Source organism: Lepisosteus platostomus, chromosome 18 (assembly GCF_059453375.1).
Source record: "Lepisosteus platostomus isolate fLepPlt1 chromosome 18, fLepPlt1.hap1, whole genome shotgun sequence".
Taxonomy (NCBI): Eukaryota; Metazoa; Chordata; class Actinopteri; order Semionotiformes; family Lepisosteidae; genus Lepisosteus; species Lepisosteus platostomus.
This window is the reverse complement of record NC_142628.1, coordinates 12,229,747-12,248,327: the sequence shown is the minus strand read 5'-3', so window position 1 is coordinate 12,248,327 and position 18,581 is coordinate 12,229,747. Positions and strand designations below refer to the sequence as shown.

General features: G+C 36.7%; 1 protein-coding gene across 1 annotated transcript; it reads left to right on the top strand.

Annotated features, from left to right (window-relative positions):
- Positions 1–1,456: 1,456 nt before the first annotated feature.
- Positions 1,457–17,960, top strand: nadsyn1 (NAD synthetase 1). The gene is made up of 21 exons (XM_088610938.1): positions 1,457–1,721; positions 2,047–2,107; positions 2,890–3,006; positions 3,115–3,168; positions 3,444–3,533; positions 3,935–3,986; positions 4,673–4,761; positions 5,186–5,303; positions 6,545–6,676; positions 7,859–7,930; positions 8,559–8,683; positions 9,129–9,177; positions 10,066–10,168; positions 11,273–11,441; positions 11,987–12,122; positions 12,918–13,024; positions 13,614–13,745; positions 14,440–14,509; positions 14,951–15,079; positions 16,448–16,624; positions 16,880–17,960. Exons 1-21 carry the CDS (start codon positions 1,637–1,639, stop codon positions 16,940–16,942), a joined length of 2,130 nt encoding a protein of 709 aa, XP_088467064.1. The 5' UTR covers positions 1,457–1,636; the 3' UTR covers positions 16,943–17,960.
- The last annotated feature ends 621 nt before the right edge of the window (positions 17,961–18,581 follow it).

Below are 18,581 nucleotides of genomic sequence, written 5' to 3'. Positions count from 1 at the left end.
GCCGAGTTGTGCATTGCAAAAAAAAAACGTTTAGCATTGTAAAGACATTGATCAACTGGAAACATTTAAATGACATGCACCCTTAACTCAATATACTAGCAGTGAGGAAGCATAGCTAAAATTGCTACTCACAGTAATATTTTTAACTACATTTTCTTCTTATATTTGAGAAAACAATATATGAGTAGTAGTTATTTTTCAACTAAGCGTTTGCCTAAGGTTAAAAACAGTTTCTTTACTACTCTGTAAACCTATTTGAAAGACGAGATTTTCAAAGTCGTTCGAGATGTTACTTAAAAAGGTGTGAATGAATTGGTCTGTTACTGTAAAGCTGGTTAATAATAATAATAATAATAATAAACTTTATTTTATATAGCGCCTTTAAAGGTGGCTTCTCAAAGCGCTTTACAGGATGACAATAACAATAAATAAGAAGACTACAACAATAAATAAGAAAATTTCACAAGACAGGACACAATTATAATTACAACAATACAACAATAACAATAGAGGAGACCGTGGAAGATGGTATTAAGAAGAGCAGAGGGGTGAAGAATGGAACCAGTTAAGTAAAGGCTTTTCTGAAAAGGAGGGTTTTGAGTCTGGATTTGAAGGAGTTTAGAGAAGGTGACTCTCTAATATCCTTGGGCAAGGAGTTCCAGAGCTTGGGGGCATAGCAGGAGAAGGCCCTGTCGCCCATACAATGTAGACGGGCTTGGGGGACAGTAAGGAGGGCAGAATTTGAAGAGCGGAGGTTGCGAGGTGGGGAGTAGGGCGATAAAAGTTCAGACAGGTATTGAGGTGCCAAGCCATGTAAAGCCTTGTAGGTGAGCATGAGGATTTTAAAGTCTACGCGGAATTTGACCGGAAGCCAGTGCAAGGAATCCAGGATAGGAGTAATGTGAACACTTGCACTAGATCTGGTCAGGATTCTGGCTGCTGAATTTTGGACATACTGCAGCTTGTTCAGAGTAGATTTAGATACCCCAGGGAGCAGAGCATTGCAGTAGTCAATTCGAGAGAATACAAATATGTTGATCAGCTTTTCAGCCACAGTTAATGATAGCATAGGGCGTAGTCTTGCGATATTTCTAAGGTGAAAAAAAGATGTTTTGACAGTATGCTGTACATGTGGGTCGAATGTTAAGCCAGAATCGAATATAACCCCAAGGTTTTTCAATTTTGATTGGAGCTCAAGTACAGAGCCATCTTACAGACTTACAGTTCATTTGTGAACATTTAAAGTATCGATAGCATGCTTTTGGCTATAACCTTTCATTAAAACCCCTAACTATTTTTCCTGAACTTTACCAAAATTGGCTTAATTGTTTGGATGTAACGTCACACCCAGGAACGCTTTCCTGTTTAAGCTTGTCCTCTTAGGGCAGGCTGAAGTACAAACAACATATCATTAAAAACTAATGATTTCTTAAGCACAGCTGCATCGATATATTTCCATTCTAGCATTGTGCAAAGGTGACCTGTTCCTTTAAAACTTCACCGGAACGTGAAGTCGAGGCACCCGGATTTAGACAGAAGCTTCACGGCAGTAAAAGCAGATTTGGAAGTTGCAAACGGGATCAGAGAGGAGACTCTTTTCATTTGTCGAGTAACCCGCATTTACAGCCAGTTCTCAATGGGGCGAAAAGTTACGTTAGCTACATGCAGTTTGAATCAATGGGCGTTAGACTTTGACGGGAACTTTGAAAGGATTTTGATAAGTAAGTAAAACATAATTTGTTCTCCGTGAGGAATATCCCACATACTGTACATTTCACATTGCAGAAAAAATAAGGGATACTTATTGTTTATTATTGTTCTTATGCATGGATGTTAGATCTTCCTGCAGCATATTGAAAAATGTCACTGTTCCGAGAGTAATAATATTATGCACCCATACACAGCGTAATTGTTTTATTAAATACAGAAAGTAGAAGTAGTATAACCTGAATATTCTTCCTTTACTAGATTTGGCCCATGCAAATATGTAGTTTATGGCATTCGTGAATCCTACCGCCCCGCCTCATACATCTTTCCCATATACAGGTATCGAAATAGCTCAGTCTAAAGGAGCGAAATACAGACTGGGACCCGAACTGGAGATATGGTGTGTATGTACTGTTACCTGAAAATTAAAAATGTCTGATTATGTATCTTGGGGTACCTTTATTACAGATTCAAACTACTCAGTAAGCGATTTCACAATAAAAGAGTCTTGGGCAAGTGCAATTAGTAGTTACGTGCAGAAATGCAGGAGTATTGTGCAATTATAGGGGGGTCAGAGTGAATATGGGAAAGTAAATTTAAAAGTTCTGGTAACCTGCGTGGATTTTTGTTGAAGTTACTACAGTATGTATGGGTTAATGTTGGTTATGTAGTGTTGTTTGTTTTTAATATAATGGTTATTTGTACTGTTTGCATGTTTTTGTAAGCCTCTCTCTTTGTGTAAATATGGGATGCTTGGAAGCAAAACAAATTTCTAAGAACTCAGACAATAAAATACTATTGTATCATATATTTGAAATAAGAAGCCAGAGCCAAATCAGATTTTTTCCCTGTCAACACACAAGAACACTGTGGGGTTTGTTGTGTTGGCTAAATAGTGCAACTGTCTGTGGGTAACTAACACAGTGGCAAAGATGGGTCAGTGTTTGTCTTTGCAATGTATGTTTACATCACGTCTCTCCATTGTATATATTAGTCTTGAGTAGTCCAGGTTTAAGCCACATCAACCCCCAAACCTTTCAATTTCCTGAACGTCCTCCATAGCTGTCACACAAATTAATTTGTGGGCCATTGTAAAAAATCTCAAATGGAGCTGCACCGTATTTCTTCACCGTGAGACAGAAAGACGTAACTGAGTTCCACTGAGTTCTTTCTCCCCGACAGTGGTTACGGCTGCTATGACCATTTCTTCGAGTCGGATACAATTCTTCACTGTTTTCAAGTGTTGACAAAGCTGCTGGAGTCGCCAATAACGCAGGGCATCATCTGTGATGTGGGCATGTAAGTGAGATTGACTTTCACAACATCAAACAGAAGAACCTTAACAAAGTGTATTTAACTCTGCCAAGGGTATACAGTGTACTTACGTGTTTCCCCTTTCAATCTAAGGCCTATCATGCATCGCAGCATCCGATACAACTGCAGGGTAATATTTCTCAACAAGTAAGTGAGTATGTTTCTGGTATGGTGTAGATTTATTGGAAATTAAATTGGAGATGCTGTTGTAAAATTGATGGTCTTTAATATGAGCAATATCACTTTCATTGCAATCAAGATAAAATTAATATATAGAAGGTATTGTGAGCCTTTATAAATTTGAGTATAATTACCATTTTTACCATATTTTCAAATATGTAATATCCGCACCTTGAAATGTCTAGGAACAGCATAATCTGTAGCTTTTTATTCAAAATGAACCCTTTCATTTTTCATTCCAGAAAAATATTACTGATTCGTCCCAAAATGTTACTTGCAAATGGTGGAAATTACAGGGAATTCCGCTGGTTTTCACCCTGGAAAAAAACAAGGTGAGGGAGAGAGAGACTGTTGCATGTATTCTGCTCAAGTTTTATATTACCCTAATGTTTGCGCAGGTTGGAGGTACTCTGTAGTTAAAGAAAAAGTTCAGTCTATATAACAGCAACCTGAAAGAAAAACATTTTATCAGGAGATTAATAAATTATTGCAGTTGAAAGATTATCTGATTTGCCTCTTTGTACATGACAGAACTACTTTAACTTCTATCCTGTTTTGTTGATGTTTCAGATATTTTGTGGCACAAAGTACTGCATGTAAGGCTACAGAAGTATGTTTTAAACATTTAGGCCTTTGACCACAGCAAGCAGACTGTTAAAGCGACTTATATGGACAATGGGCACATGGTAGGGAATTGGGCATGTAGGTTTTATTATTTTTTGGCTTTCTTCAGGCATGTGGAGGAATTTGTTCTTCCTGAAATGATACAGGAAGTGACAGGACAGGTAAGAGGATCATTATCCACAGACTGTGTCTCAGATTCTTCTCTTAATGCGGAGTGACAGCTTCAGTGCAAAGTAACAAATGAGAGATCAGGAATTAAATCCATACACACAGGTGAGAATAAGACACTCAGTTAAAAGCTGCAAACTACTGTACAATTGCTCCAATAGGGGAGAAAAATTTTTAAAGGTTACTGTAACTTCCATTTACATCTATCAAAGTATATTAAATGTATGTGAATGCAGTGAAAATTCTCTACAAGGTATGGAATATCTTAGGACCTTGTGCTCATTTATAAGCAATAAATTATGGCTTATAAAATCTATAGTGGCTCAAAAAGCCAATTTCACTGGGGGTTCTACCAACTAAAAATTATATTTTAAGATGTTGCATTTCGCTGGAATGCGAAGGCCAGATGAATACATGGTTTCAAACAGCCCTTGCTTACAAAGTCTAACAGCCACAAGAACTTGATAAAAGCCTTTAAAAATACTTAGTGTACCTGCTAATCTTAGAACTGCTGGATTGTAGGATCTTGTGAAACCTACAACAACAAATATAAACCAGGAATACTAGTACATAGCACGAATAAACGTATCTCTGCAATATCTGTAGATAGATATTGCAAAGATATGTGAAATAGTTCTACTTACAGTCCTCACTATATCTTGAATATATTTTTTGCTAGGAAACAGTGCCATTTGGTGATGGAATCTTGGTCACAAAAGAGACTTGTCTAGGCAGTGAAATCTGTGCTGAGCTTTGGAGCTCCAGAAGGTAAATAGTGTTTGTGGGAGAAACCTTTTTTCTTATTTTTAGGTCTTTTATCCCTTTTTTTATTCAAGGGTTTAAACGAAATTACAATATACAGATATTTCAATAAGAATTGGCCCTGTTGTGAGTGTGTGTTTTTGCATCTGTGTATGTGATGGACTGGCATCCTGTCCAGGGTGTACCCTGCCTTGTACCTATTTCTTGCCAGGACAGACTTGAGCTCCTTCATGACCCTATATTGGATAAAGTGGATAGAAGATAGATGGATGTATTTTAATATACAGAAAGCCTGAGGCCATTGTTATTGTCTTGGTGTATAAGAATCTAGTCTTAGCTACATTCTTGAAGTTGGAAAGAAATCTTTGAGCTTTTCATTCAGATTGTTAATATCAATGTGATTATGGAACCATTGTATATGGTTTTATAGTCCCCACATCGACATGGGTCAGGATGGGGTGGAGATCTTTACCAATTCCTCAGGAAGTCATCATGAGCTCAGGAAAGCTTACCATCGAGTTAATCTTGTGAAATCTGCTACAGCAAAGGTAAGTGATGAATACTGCTATAGCAGCTCAGAGTGCACATTGAGTTTTACCTTTTAAAATGAGAGTTTCAGAGTACCATGGAGTTTTGGACATTTTCTAATGCAGTGGAAAACTCTTGAGTGCTTTGACAAAGGAAAATGTGACAAAAACCAAGAAAAAAAGCGAAATACTTTGAACTTAATTTAAAATACTCAAATTCCAAATATGGTTCATTCTGTATAGATCTATGTAGTTCTGGACCAGGACTGGACAAGACTTCAGCTGTTTTCAGACAGTCGGAGAGATGTAAATCTTCTTAATTTGTGTGGTGTTGGTTTATTGTGCCTCAGGAATGTGTAAAACTTCTTAACTTAGTTTTCACTCTAACACACTTCGAAATAACCAGCAACAAACAAATTGACAGTGTTTGAGACCAAATGAGCTGTGTTTATAACATGCTTACAGGGATGACACAGACAGCTTGGTGATTTTTTCAGTCTTTGTGTTCATTTCCTATCATCTCGTTCTTGCTAAATCCATGAAGTCTCTTTGTCTTTGGCTGTACCTTCTGTTTATATCAGAGAAAACTTCAACATCAATAAAACCCTAAAACTAAATAAGCTACTGTGTGAGGAAAATCAAAACAATATTCAGTGCTATACATTTGTAAACAATCTAAAACAATTGCCAACCTTAATTCGACAGCCATAAATACAATTATGTAACAAATTATACTTAAAAAAAATAAAACTAATATAAGTAAAAATTAGATTTGTAATGTTATGAGTTTCTTAAGGTGCCATTTAAAAGACTCTTTGAGAATAAAAGTACCCGAAAATAACAGCAAAAATCATGTGTGTTTTAACTAAATTGTCTGTGGGTGCATGATTCATGCATTGTCCACAGCAATCACCACCCACCACTAACTACAGGCTTCCCTTCACATTTTATATGAATCTGAAACATTACTATGCAATTAAAAAAATGACTTCTAGTACAACTATATAACCATCTTACATTAATAAATGTGTATTTTTTTTAGCTTGTAGCACTCTGGGGGTGAGGCTGGAACACAAAAAATTAGTTTTCAATGACCATGTTTTTGTGTTACATTGCATCTTTCAGGAACACATCAGTCATGTAAATCAAAAACTGCTCGTATCCCATTTTGTATAGTGGTAGTTTAATTTCAGGTTGGAATATTAGCTTTGAGCAGAAGATCTTGCATGTTGGAAGTCTGACTGTCCTTTGCTTGTCTGTAGGCTGGTGGGATCTATATTCTGGCCAATCAGAAAGGCTGCGATGGGGACCGCCTGTACTATGATGGTTGTGCAATGATCGCTATTAATGGAAACATTATAGTCCAAGGAACCCAGTTCTCCTTGGAGGATGTAGTAAGTACTTAAGATTGAAATATGTTATTAATATAATTACACTTACAGAAATTACAGGTTCTTGTTGTTTAAGCAGTGAAATGTATTTAGTGATTTTTTTTCCATGTCAGTTATGAATCAGTAGATGTTAACACTGAAGGCAGTGTAATGAAATGTAATGTCTTGACAAACTGACGTACAAAACACAGGAACATCTTGCTTGATTCTGGATGGCTCTTTATGATGGGTTTGAGATAAGAGAGATTGTTAACAACAAATTTTAGTTGCTTAAAAGACAGGACCAGGCTATGTAGACCCACAGTTTTCTTCAGCAAAGATGATTAGAGATATCAGACAATCAAATGATTTAGTGAATAAAACTCCAAAATGCTGGCACACTTGTTAGTATTGCCTCCTCACAGTGCTGGGTCCCTCGATTCACTTCCAGACCTGAGGTGAAATATGTGAAATATGCTCTCCCTGTGTTTGTATAGGTTTCTTCCGGGTGCTCCAGTTTCCTCCCACAGTCCAGAAACATACCGTGATGGAAAATGTGTGCGTGTTTGTGTCTGTGTGTCTGCCCTGTGATGGACTAGAGTCCTGTCCAGGGTGTATCTCGCCATGTGCCCATTGCTTGCTGGGATAGGCTTCGACAGCACCGTGACCCTTAACTGGCAGAATCTTTAAGAAAATGGACGCAGTCCAAATTCAACTATGTTATCTGGAGGTGTTGGATGACCAGGAAGAACTGAAGGAAGGGGATGCTATTCCACAACCTCACTCCCAATGTTCAGTCACTGACACGGCACAGCAGGAGTGTTGTTGTTTATTTTCCGCTGCAATTTTTCAGTTGCAAAATTGCATGATTCTGTACTTCAGAATAGACACTTCTGGGGTCATTATAAATCACGTGTAACAGTATACTTGGCAAATTATGGCATTAAAAGAAACATTAAAACTAAAAAAAAGTTCTGTGAGGCATCCTAATATCTTTAAGTCACTGTCAATTCGTTTCCAGAACTGAAGCACATGTAAAGGTTAATAGGTTAAATAATCTAATTTGGAGTTCTAAACCATACAAGTACTTACTTACCTTAACATAGACCTGTTTTGTCAATAAATGAAAAATTGACTAATAAAGACTTTTAAATAAAAAAATAAAATGATGAAAACTAATCAGTCCTTTTATTTTCTACCCTGTAGGAAGTTGTAAGTGCCACTCTGGACCTGGAAGACGTCAGAAACTATCGAGGGGAAGCTTGCCAGTCCTTCTTGGTATTATCTTCCTGTTTTGGGATGATACTTTATTTGATGGTGGCTTTATTGTAGCCTGTGTAACATCTTCACATAATTGTAATTATTTATGACTGTTGTTCCAAACGACATAACAGACGTATTCATAACATTTGTCAAGGTGCATGTTATTATATATTTTAGGGTTAGTATTAGGATTAGTTAACATGACAGATTATAATGTTTGATAAGCATTGTTTATTTTACATGTTAGAATACTTATGTGCTTCTTATTGCTCTTGAAAGAATGGTCATGAAGGACTTTGAATGTTATTATAAAGTCATAGGCAATCTCTGGGGATTTTAGGAATGTATCATGCAGTGGGGCATAAGGCTGTGTTCATAAAGAGGCTTTCTGTTTTTTCTGAATGTTTTTACTTGGGACATAGTGATGTCTGAATGTCACTTCATATGCACAGCATTTTATGCTTCATGCATTGTCTCTCAAAACATCATAACGCATTAAACAAATTCTTTAAATGCATGGAATGTGGTTCTATTAAGCTATACAGATAGTTGATATAAAAGGTTTGTATTAGAATCTGATACTCAAAAGTTAAACTACTGTATATGACATGCATGTAGACTACAGGTATTTTTCTTTTTTTAGGATAATGATTCCAAACCATATTATAGAGTAAAGGTGGATTTTGCGTTGTCTGACAGCAGTGATATGTATCTCCCATCATATGAGTCAATTCAGTGGCAGTTCCATACTCCAGAAGAAGAGATCAGGTAAGTAGTGCCATAAAAAAGCAACACTTACTCGTCAGTACTGAATCAGTACAGATAGGACAAAATTGTGTATCTGTGTTGCATATCTCACTTGTTCACAGAATTATTCATGGTTGAGCCTCACTGATTTGACACCCTGTGAAGTAATTAATTTAAGGAAGCTTTTTCTGCAGCTGTTTGTGCCGGATGTGCATGTAACAGTGGAAAAGGGGAACTTAAAATGACAGACCAACACTCATAACACACATGACTATATATATGACTTTTTTTCAAGAAGCTGCAGAAGCTATCAGCTGCTCCTCTAAAGATACAGTAAAGGTGTCTTTGCAGGTTTATGCTGTCATAGCAATTGTTTCACACCTTCCTTATATTAATTGAAGGTTTTGAAATGTGAATAAACAATCTGTTTTGTTTGTTTTTATCTGTCATTACGATGGCTACCAAGTCTGGGACCAGCTTGCTGGTTATGGGACTATCTGAGACGAAGCGGCCAGGTAAGACTGATGCCCTTGTAGATTTCTTGTGCTAGAAACCCTCATAGCCAGTGTGGGTATTATTTACAGGGCCACATCGAGTCCTTCAGAAAAGATTATTTCATAATCTAGAGTTTAGACCTGTCTGTTTTCCTAGCTAAATTCCACTCTGGGTTTGTAGAGTCTGGCCTCCATAAAGTTCCCCCTTAATTCAGTTGGTGAATTCCTACTCTCTGTGTAATCTTGTATAGTAGAGCTCAGATGTATAAGATAAAATTACTTTATTAGCCATATGCAATTTCTTGCATTAGGAATTTGTCTTTTTTGCATACCCCAACTTGCTCTCCATGAGACACACAGACAGAGAGAAGCTTGGGTCAGAGCGCAGGGTCAACCACTTACTGTATATGGCACCCCTGCAGCAGTTGGTGTTAAGGGCCTTGCTCAGGGGCCCAACGGAGTATGATTCGTCTGCCAGCTGTGGGATATGAACCGGCAACCTTCCAGCCACAGGCGCAGATCCTGAGCCACAGAGCCACCACTCCGCCTAATGTCAGGCTTCAGACATGTGGATGCTGCACACTAGTGGTGGATGAACTGTGTCTCCACATGCATAAAACATTTGGGATCATATGGGATAAAAAGCGCCATACAAAAGCAGTTAATTTTAGATAATGAACTGTAGGTCAAGTATTGTTTTCCTTTGGTGGAAGGCCACTGGGGGTTTGATATGGGCCAAAGATGAAATTCTTTCAGATCCAGTACCCAGGAGATCGCTTTGGTTTGGAGAACCAAAGAGAGCCTGGTGTCCTTTAAGCTTTAAAGTTCAACCCCACTTCATGCATTTTATAATGAGCGGTTGTATGCTGGTCTATACTAATAAACCCCCTCTGAATGTTTCTTTTCCAGGCTGGGTTCCTCTTACCTCTCAGTGGAGGAATTGACAGCTCAGCCACTGCTTGTATCGTGTATTCCATGTGCCACCAAGTCTGCCTGGCTGTCAAAAATGGAAGTTAGTATCCAGGAGTACCTTATATTGAAAACTGGAAAAAAATGTGTCATTGGAAATGCAGACCTGTGGGCTTCATGTCCTGGCTGCGGACAGAAAGACTGTGCTGTCTCATGTTCAGTATTGTACTGCAACAAGAATCTTCATTTTAAATTCTCCTCAGCTCCTGAAACCTCTAGAAATAGCACAGTTCTTTCGGGCTGCTTGTTAGCTTGAGATTAAACATTTAAGTCTGCGTGAGCTGTAAGGGGAAATCCTACAGATTAGAGTACAATAGCATGTTATGCACTTAAAATGCTTATGCCTGTGTTTTTTTAAGATATATCTAACAGCAATAGCCATAAAACATAGCCGTACAAAATGGCATTATAACCTAAAACCCCACAGCCTGTCCTGCAGAGGGAGAAGGAATCTAAACACTTCATCAGGAGAACGGGATTAACGTAGACCTTATTGTCAATACATTTAGAGATTAAATTTACTTTAATCTTAATAAAGTGGTCATGCTTCAGTCTGTAATATTTTAGGAACAAAAAGATTAAAACTTATCAAACAGCTTGTCATAGTAGTTAACTTCCTTTCTGTCAGCCCTGCATAAATAGCTCAAACCCCCAAATAAAAATCTTTTAGAAAGTCAGTCTGGTTTTAGAAACAACTGGAGAGGAATCACTTAATGAATAACAGGACCATTTTAAATGTCTTGTAAGAAAACAACACGATACATGCTGCAGGTCAGGTGTTGTTACTTTATTACTCTGTGTTTTTATTACTAAACAATATAGATGTAATAATGAAACCATTTGAAACTGACCAGAAGCAACCCTGCTCATGCAGTGACCAAGTTAATTTTGTCTTTTCTATCCAAGGTTTATGTCTGTTTTTTATTGTGTTACATAAGAGATCATGGTTCTGGGTTTCCCTATGGGCAAAGTGCAAACAGATTTGCAGATTTAATTCTTAAATTCTACTGGGGCAGGCAGCTTGCACACCATGACAATAAGGGCCATTATCTTTTTTTCTTCTTCTTCAAGGAGTACCACAATGTTAAGGTGAAGCAAATAATTTCCATTCTTAGATGCTAATTTCCCATGCCTCCCTTTGGTCCAGATTCCCAGGTGCTTGAGGATGTCCAGAGGATAGTGAATGACCTCTCATATACACCCCAGGACCCCAAGGAACTGTGCGGCCGGATTTTCACTACCTGCTACATGGCAAGTGAGAACTCCTCTCAGGACACCTACAACAGGGCCAAGGAGCTGGCTGCACAAATAGGCAGGTAGGATTGCTGATCTAAGCCTGGAATTATGTTTCTCTTCTATGATAGTGTTATCGTTAAAACTTCGGGGAAGAAATGAATCCTTTCCATTTTTGCAGATGATGTCCAGCAGCTCCTGATCTAGGCTGAAAGAATGTTATTTTTTACACTTTTTATACACAGAGCTTGGCCTATGTGAACGTGACCATGCAAAGGTTTGTTCCACGCTGAAAATAGAAAAGAAACAGAATCGTTTCGGCTGTGGAGCCTTCTTGGGGTACAACCTTTTTCGAGTGAGCCTTTTTCACACCCGAAGAAGGCTCCACACCTGAAACGTTGTGTATCTTCATTTCTGTTTTCATCATGGAATAAACCTTTACTGGTTCCTTTGCAGCCTACGGATGCTGACACAGCTCCCTACTTTAACGTGACCATGTTGTCTGTGTCTGTATTTGTGAAGGGCAAAACACTTCCTACTTCTAAAAGTTCTTTCTCCACTTTAGGTCTTCAGCAAGAGGAAGATGGATAGTGTGATGGCTAAATCTTTGATCATTTATTTTTTTCAGCTACCACATAAACCTTAACATTGACACAGCAGTGAAGGCCTTGATGGGAATCTTTTCCATGGTAACAGGAAAGTGGCCACAGTTCCGTGCAAATGGAGGAAGTACAAGGGAAAACCTGGCTCTTCAGAATGTGCAGGTAAAATCATGCAGTTTGGTGCTTATTTACTGCAAAATAAACTTTCTGTACAGGGATATCTTTTTCCAAATCAATTACAAATGAATACATTGTAATTATTTTCCATCTGCACTGCTCAGTAAAATCTTAGAATTGCTTTGTTAAAGAATTATCTCTAGAGAAACTATGAACTCATTGACTGCATGTTATGATGCCAGTGCAGTGTAAAGAAGATGTAAACAAAGAAGAATAAGAGAACAGGTCATGTCAGGTTTCCTACTGTAATGTGAAAAACAATTGTATCTGATTATATCAAGATACTACTAAGTTGTCACTCCTTTTTTTTTATATAAGCTACCAGCTACCTCTATAGAAACTATCTGAAATGAGGGCCCACACAGTTACATTGGGAAGAAATTTTAAAATGAAGATAAAAGTTTTATAAAATTCTACAAATGAATACCTTGCATAAACACTGCTGAAAGTGTATTTTCTCCTTGGCTGATACAAGTGTTTAAAATCCTCAAAAAGATATTGACAAGGTCCACCCAGGGAACTGCTTAAGAATGACCAGGGAAATGTAAACCAGAGGATCCAAGTGAAAATGATGTGGAAATGTGTTTAAAATCTAGAATTGCACAGGGTTGTAGGAGTGTTGTTGAAGCTGACACCCTGACTTCTTTGAAGAAAAATGGCTGGATGAGAGATCCTTGGATTCATTAGCTGCTAATTGTCAAATGCAATATACTGTATGGGCAGAACATACTCGTTAGTAACCTTTCTTATGTTCTTGTGGTTCATTATAATTATTTTCAGGCCCGGGTAAGGATGGTCTTGGCATACCTTTTTGCTCAGCTAAGTCTGTGGTCACAGGGCAAGCCAGGTGGGCTCTTGGTGTTGGGGTCAGCCAATGTGGATGAGTGGTGAGTGTGAGAGGACAGCGTGAACATTTTATGTGATCTTACAGACAGAGCAGCAAATACAAAACAAGAAATGTCCAGAACAGCTCACACCAATGTGGAATGGGTGAAAGGGAGGGTCGAAGTACAGTACATGCTTTCTCAAGACAGGCAAATAACATCTGACCGTGCTATCACAGTTTCAGGTTTCTGTAATCAAGTCAGACGTCCTTCTGTAAGAACAACAGAAAATAAACACAGCCAAACGAGAATTAAGGTTATCTCAGTTCCCACCTAGCCTCATAAAATACAAAACAGTTTTTGCTTGCAGTTAGACCCGTGAAGATGCTGAACTTGTTTGAAGTATGATAATGAAAGATATTTGAGGGCTGGGATAAATTGGAAATAAAGTATACTAGAAAATGTCAGGATTAGGTAAAATATTAGTAATGGAGTAAAGCATTGTATAAAAACTAAGATGGAACTAACATGTTCCTGCATGAGATCTATGTACCTGTTTACCTAATAAAAAATTGCATGCTTAAGAAACATTGAATCGCTGTATTCTGGACTGTAACCTACCCTCTCCTTTCTGTTATCTTGCTGTTTATAGCCTGACAGGATATTTGACCAAGTATGACTGCTCTAGTGCCGACATTAACCCTATTGGTGGCATCAGCAAGGCAGATCTGAAAAGCTTTATTCAGTACTGTACTGAGAAATTCCAGCTCACTGCACTGCGCAGGTGAGTCTTGTAACGGCTTTTTTAAAGCTGTAATAAAGTAGAAACAGGTATTTCTTTACATTTGTGAATAATTTTACTCCAGGTTTTTTTTTTAATTATATCCACCAGATGTTGAATTTAAAAAATAGATTTTATACTGATTAATACTGTAAAATATTGTGAAACAACAACAAACAGCTTGCTTTTCCAGTCCATTCACTCAATCCCTTTTCACTGTTTATTTACAGTAGCAGGAGCATACAGTATTTCAGTAACAGGAAACAAGCATACTGTTTTCAAGATTATCAATATTGTGAATGTTCACTCTCATAACAGAACAGACAAAAAATTCTATTAGTTTTTATTGATTAAAAGGGAAAAACAAAGGTGTTTCAGCAAAAAAATAGCTTTGGTTGTTTCTTGTTCGTTTTGCCTTAACTTTTTTTGGTTTGTTCAGTTGTAAGAGCAGGCATCTATCATGTTGACAATAGTCAAAATGTTGTGAAGTCTGCTCACTATTATTTTACATTTGTGAAGGGAAATTTAAAGTGTTATTTAAAGATATAAGGTATGAAAACTTATAGGAAAACGTCTTGGTTACAGTGAGTATCGAGCAGGCACTAGTGAGTTTTTCTTAAGTACTATGAAAGTAATATGAAAGCCTGATTGTTTCTCAGCCCCTTCATTCCTCTCTGTACTTGTTTGTTTTTTATAGTATCATATCAGCTCCTTCCACAGCAGAACTGGAGCCTTTGTCAGATGGTCAGATTTTGCAAACTGATGAGGTAACCCCAAAAACAGGTTCTGCTGGCTAGGTTAATTAGCATTAATTAACAATCGAAACACTAATCATTGAAATAAATCACTCATGTATTTTTAACAAATAATTTTCAATCTTAGATGCTGCTTTGCCATGCTTCCCTTTTGTCCAGCATGTATTCTATCATGCTGAACATTTTTATGTTAAAAAATAACATTTATTGTTGGATTCGGTTTTGGAAAATTCATTTTAAGAAACACATTTTTCATACAGTTCCTGAAATGTGTCATTAAATCTATATGTATTTGTATGTAAATATATATAGGAAGATACAGATATTCAAATACTTTCTTAACAGATAGGACTTAACATTAAGATAATTACAATATCAGAAGGAGATCAATACTTTTAAGATTGATTGGGAAACATTTACTGGTTGTGAGAAATTATTTTTTTCCTCCCAAAGTCTGACATGGGGATGACCTATTCTGAGCTGTCAGTATTTGGAAGTCTGAGAAAGATTGCAAAGTGTGGACCATACAGCATGTTCTGTAAACTTATTCACACATGGAGAGAGATCTGCTCACCTGCACAGGTCTGTCATTTCCATTCTAATGTGTTTTCACAACTAAAACAGTTTCCGTCTGGTTGGGACTGGTTTTTCCTTTAGAAGTCTCAGAACAAAGACACAGTTTGCATTTCTGTTTAATATATTTATCACTAATCTTATTTTTAAAGAAGTGTATTATTAGAAGATACGTTAAGAGGGTTATTTTAGTTAACCACCACCCCCCTTTTGATCAGAGAAAAGTCTTTTTGAATGAGTATTAAACTCAGCTTTTACTAAATCTTTTAATTTGTTTGGCACGTTTCAAAACATGGAGGACTGCAAAAAGATTACCTTATGAAGAATCAAACAAGAAAGATTGTCATGAAAGAAAGATGTCATGATTGTTCTGATTTGATCACTATTTCGTGAAAATGTAGCAACACATGAACATACTTCAGTATAAAATATTAGATGTAGAATACATTAAAACTCAAATTAGAACTAATTTGTTAAAAGTATCGTCTGTCCAATTATTTTCATGATCCGTACTATGAAAATATTTCTTCAAATTGTTGAATCACTGATCTTGACAATTTAGTTTCAGTCTATGAAACCGAAAACTAAAGGTAGAATGTAGTAACTGTAAGAATGTAGGAACACAATTTGATCTGTGGGTTTTCAGTACAATCTTATCAAATCTTGTCTACCAATTGAAATGCCAAGATAATGAATCTTACTTCATTGCAATTTTTATAATTTAAGAAACATTTGTAAACTATTCTGAATGCTTAAGCAAAAACTGAAAATGCCATTTTTTGTGAAACCCAGCATGAAATCTTTACTTTTTTGGTATATGGGCATTTAATTAATTAATAAGTAAATAGATCAGATTAATTTATTTGGAACAGGGAATAAAAAGATGTTCGTTTTTTGGATGGTTTGTGCTATTTACATTCCAACAGATTTAAATAAGAATTTAAATATTTTGAAGTTACTGATTTTTATTTATTTTCAGATTAGGTCATAAGTATTTGTTAATCTTGTGTGTGGGTTGGTTTGAGAATGAATGTACTCGATGAATCGGTTGGTCTCTGATCAATAGTAATTGTTGTGTTAAGTAAAGGTCTCTGACTTGGGTACTGTAATGACCTGACATTGCATCTGCATTGAAATATTGGCAATTGTACCTCTTTTCATAGACTCAAATATTAACTGCTATCCAGAAGGAGTTACCATTCCTTGTCCTCGTAATATGCACACTTCTCTGCTCCGGTTAGCCTTCCTAGTTACCTGTTTATTGTGTGCAAACATCCGAATGACATTCTGGAAACATGAAATGCAAGTGGTAATCTTCTGTTAAATTGTTCATTGCACTGAATCTTAAGTGCCTCAAGTACATTTTCCTAATTTTAGGTGGCTGCAAAGGTGAAACACTTCTTTAGGATGCATTCAGTAAACAGGCACAAAATGACCACTGTGACTCCGGCCTACCATGCTGAAAACTACAGTCCCGATGATAATCGTTTTGATCTGAGACCCTTCTTGTACAACGCAGACTGGCCTTGGCAATTCCGGTGTATAGATGACCAGGTAAGTACTTCACAACACCTCCTGCTGAAGAACTGAGTCACACTGGGCAAGTAGTGCTCTGGTAAGGCAAAATACCTCAAACATAATCATTAATTTATAATAATAAATAACAATCCTTATTTTATATAGTGCCTTTTAAAAACAATCACCTAAAAGCACTTGAGTCCCTAATGGTGTGAAATCAGTTTCTGTGTATCATGAACTAATCATGCTAACTTTTTTGAAATAAATGCAGTGTGGCATTTTTTCCCACAGGTATCTAAAATCGAAACTGAAGATGACACCCATTTTCATGATGCCTTGAGCAGAGTTTCCTGAGTGAAGCTGCAGTTCACTCTTGGTTAAGAAGAGTTTTGATTTCCTTCCTTCACAATAAAGCTATATCTCAGGTACAATACTGCCCTTGTGAGATTAGTCTTTGTCCTGTTATGGAGGCAAAGGCGAGAAAAGTGTCTACATGCTGTGGAACAGTTCTTATCTCATGCAAATAACCAGCTTAACTGATTACTTCACATATTAATCACTTACCTTACCAATGAATCCATTTTTACTTGTAGTTTTCATGCAGAGTAGGGCCAAAACATGCATAGTTTACAAGACAAAACTAACAAAAATAATGTTAAATATCTGTTACATACATTTTAAAGAAAGTTGTTTCAGTTCATTTTGTTGCATTCTATAATGTTATTTTGTGCTGTTACCTTTCTTCTGATAGCCTTGTCACATTTCTGCGATTAGATTTTTTGTTGTAAATGTAATACAATCAGGCAGTGGTAAACTGTATTGTGCACATTGAATGATCAAACAAATAATGATGAAAGGTTTAAGTACTTTAAAAAATCTGTATCAGGTATCGTCACGCAGAATCAATCCGTGTCAGTGTGAGAGATTTATCATTTTGTGATGAAAGGAATGGATGTGTTCAAAATGAGTAATGGTATCTTTGTTTACCAATTAGCACAAATTGATAGGCATTTTAGTTGCAATCCAAATGTAATCTACAGTGCACTGATTAGAGAGAAGCACACTGGAATTTGTTTTTAACATGTCATAATAAGAAACTGTATTCTAGACAAAACTTTTCAGTGATGGGTTCTAAAGAAAAAATAATGAAACTTATTTCTTGAAAAGGTTGGTGCACAATTCAAAGAATTATAACTTGCTTTCGTATGCATTGTCCTTGTTCATTGAATGTATTTGTTAAAGACAATTCTGTAAATTTCAAGTACTTTCTGAAGTTATTTAATTTGTGGATTACTAGATGCAATGCTCCAAGAGATTTATTGCCTATTAGAACATGTGCTGCAGTTGAATTACACTTGTCTGAAAAGCAAAACCCAATGACCCATATTCTTGTTTATTATGTCATTCAAGGACCTTGAATGCAATGCCTAGGACTCTCTTGCATTTGTTTTACAAATGTATAAACTTGTTTTGCCTCCGGAGTGAAACCTCTAACATTATTGTAGCGCATGCTGTAAGTACAATGAACAATCGGAGCTCCAACATGAATGGCAAACTACCTTTTTGCTGACATGCAGGGATTATACATTTTTGTAGAGCTGTATACGGACAGTGTCTATATTTTCTGGTAAATGCTATATTTAACTAATTACAAGCAACCTTAATCAAAGATGGGGAGAGGGGGGATAAGTGCCAAAGGAACAGGAAAAGGTTCATTCCAAAGTAGAGTGAAATACACAGTGGCTTTCTACTGTGGATTCTTAAACTTTTTTCAGCATAGAATGAACCTCTGCTTTTTCCTTGCATTGAGTACTTGAACTTAGGAGAAACCTTAAAATATTATTTTATTCATTGTTCCCATTGTAACAGTAAAGCAATCTGTTAATGTTAATAAAACTCATTTTAAAAGTCAGGGCATTTCAATTCTAAACATCGAGGAACAGTATACTCCCACAAACGAACAGAATGTAGGAATTAACTAGAAAATTAACGC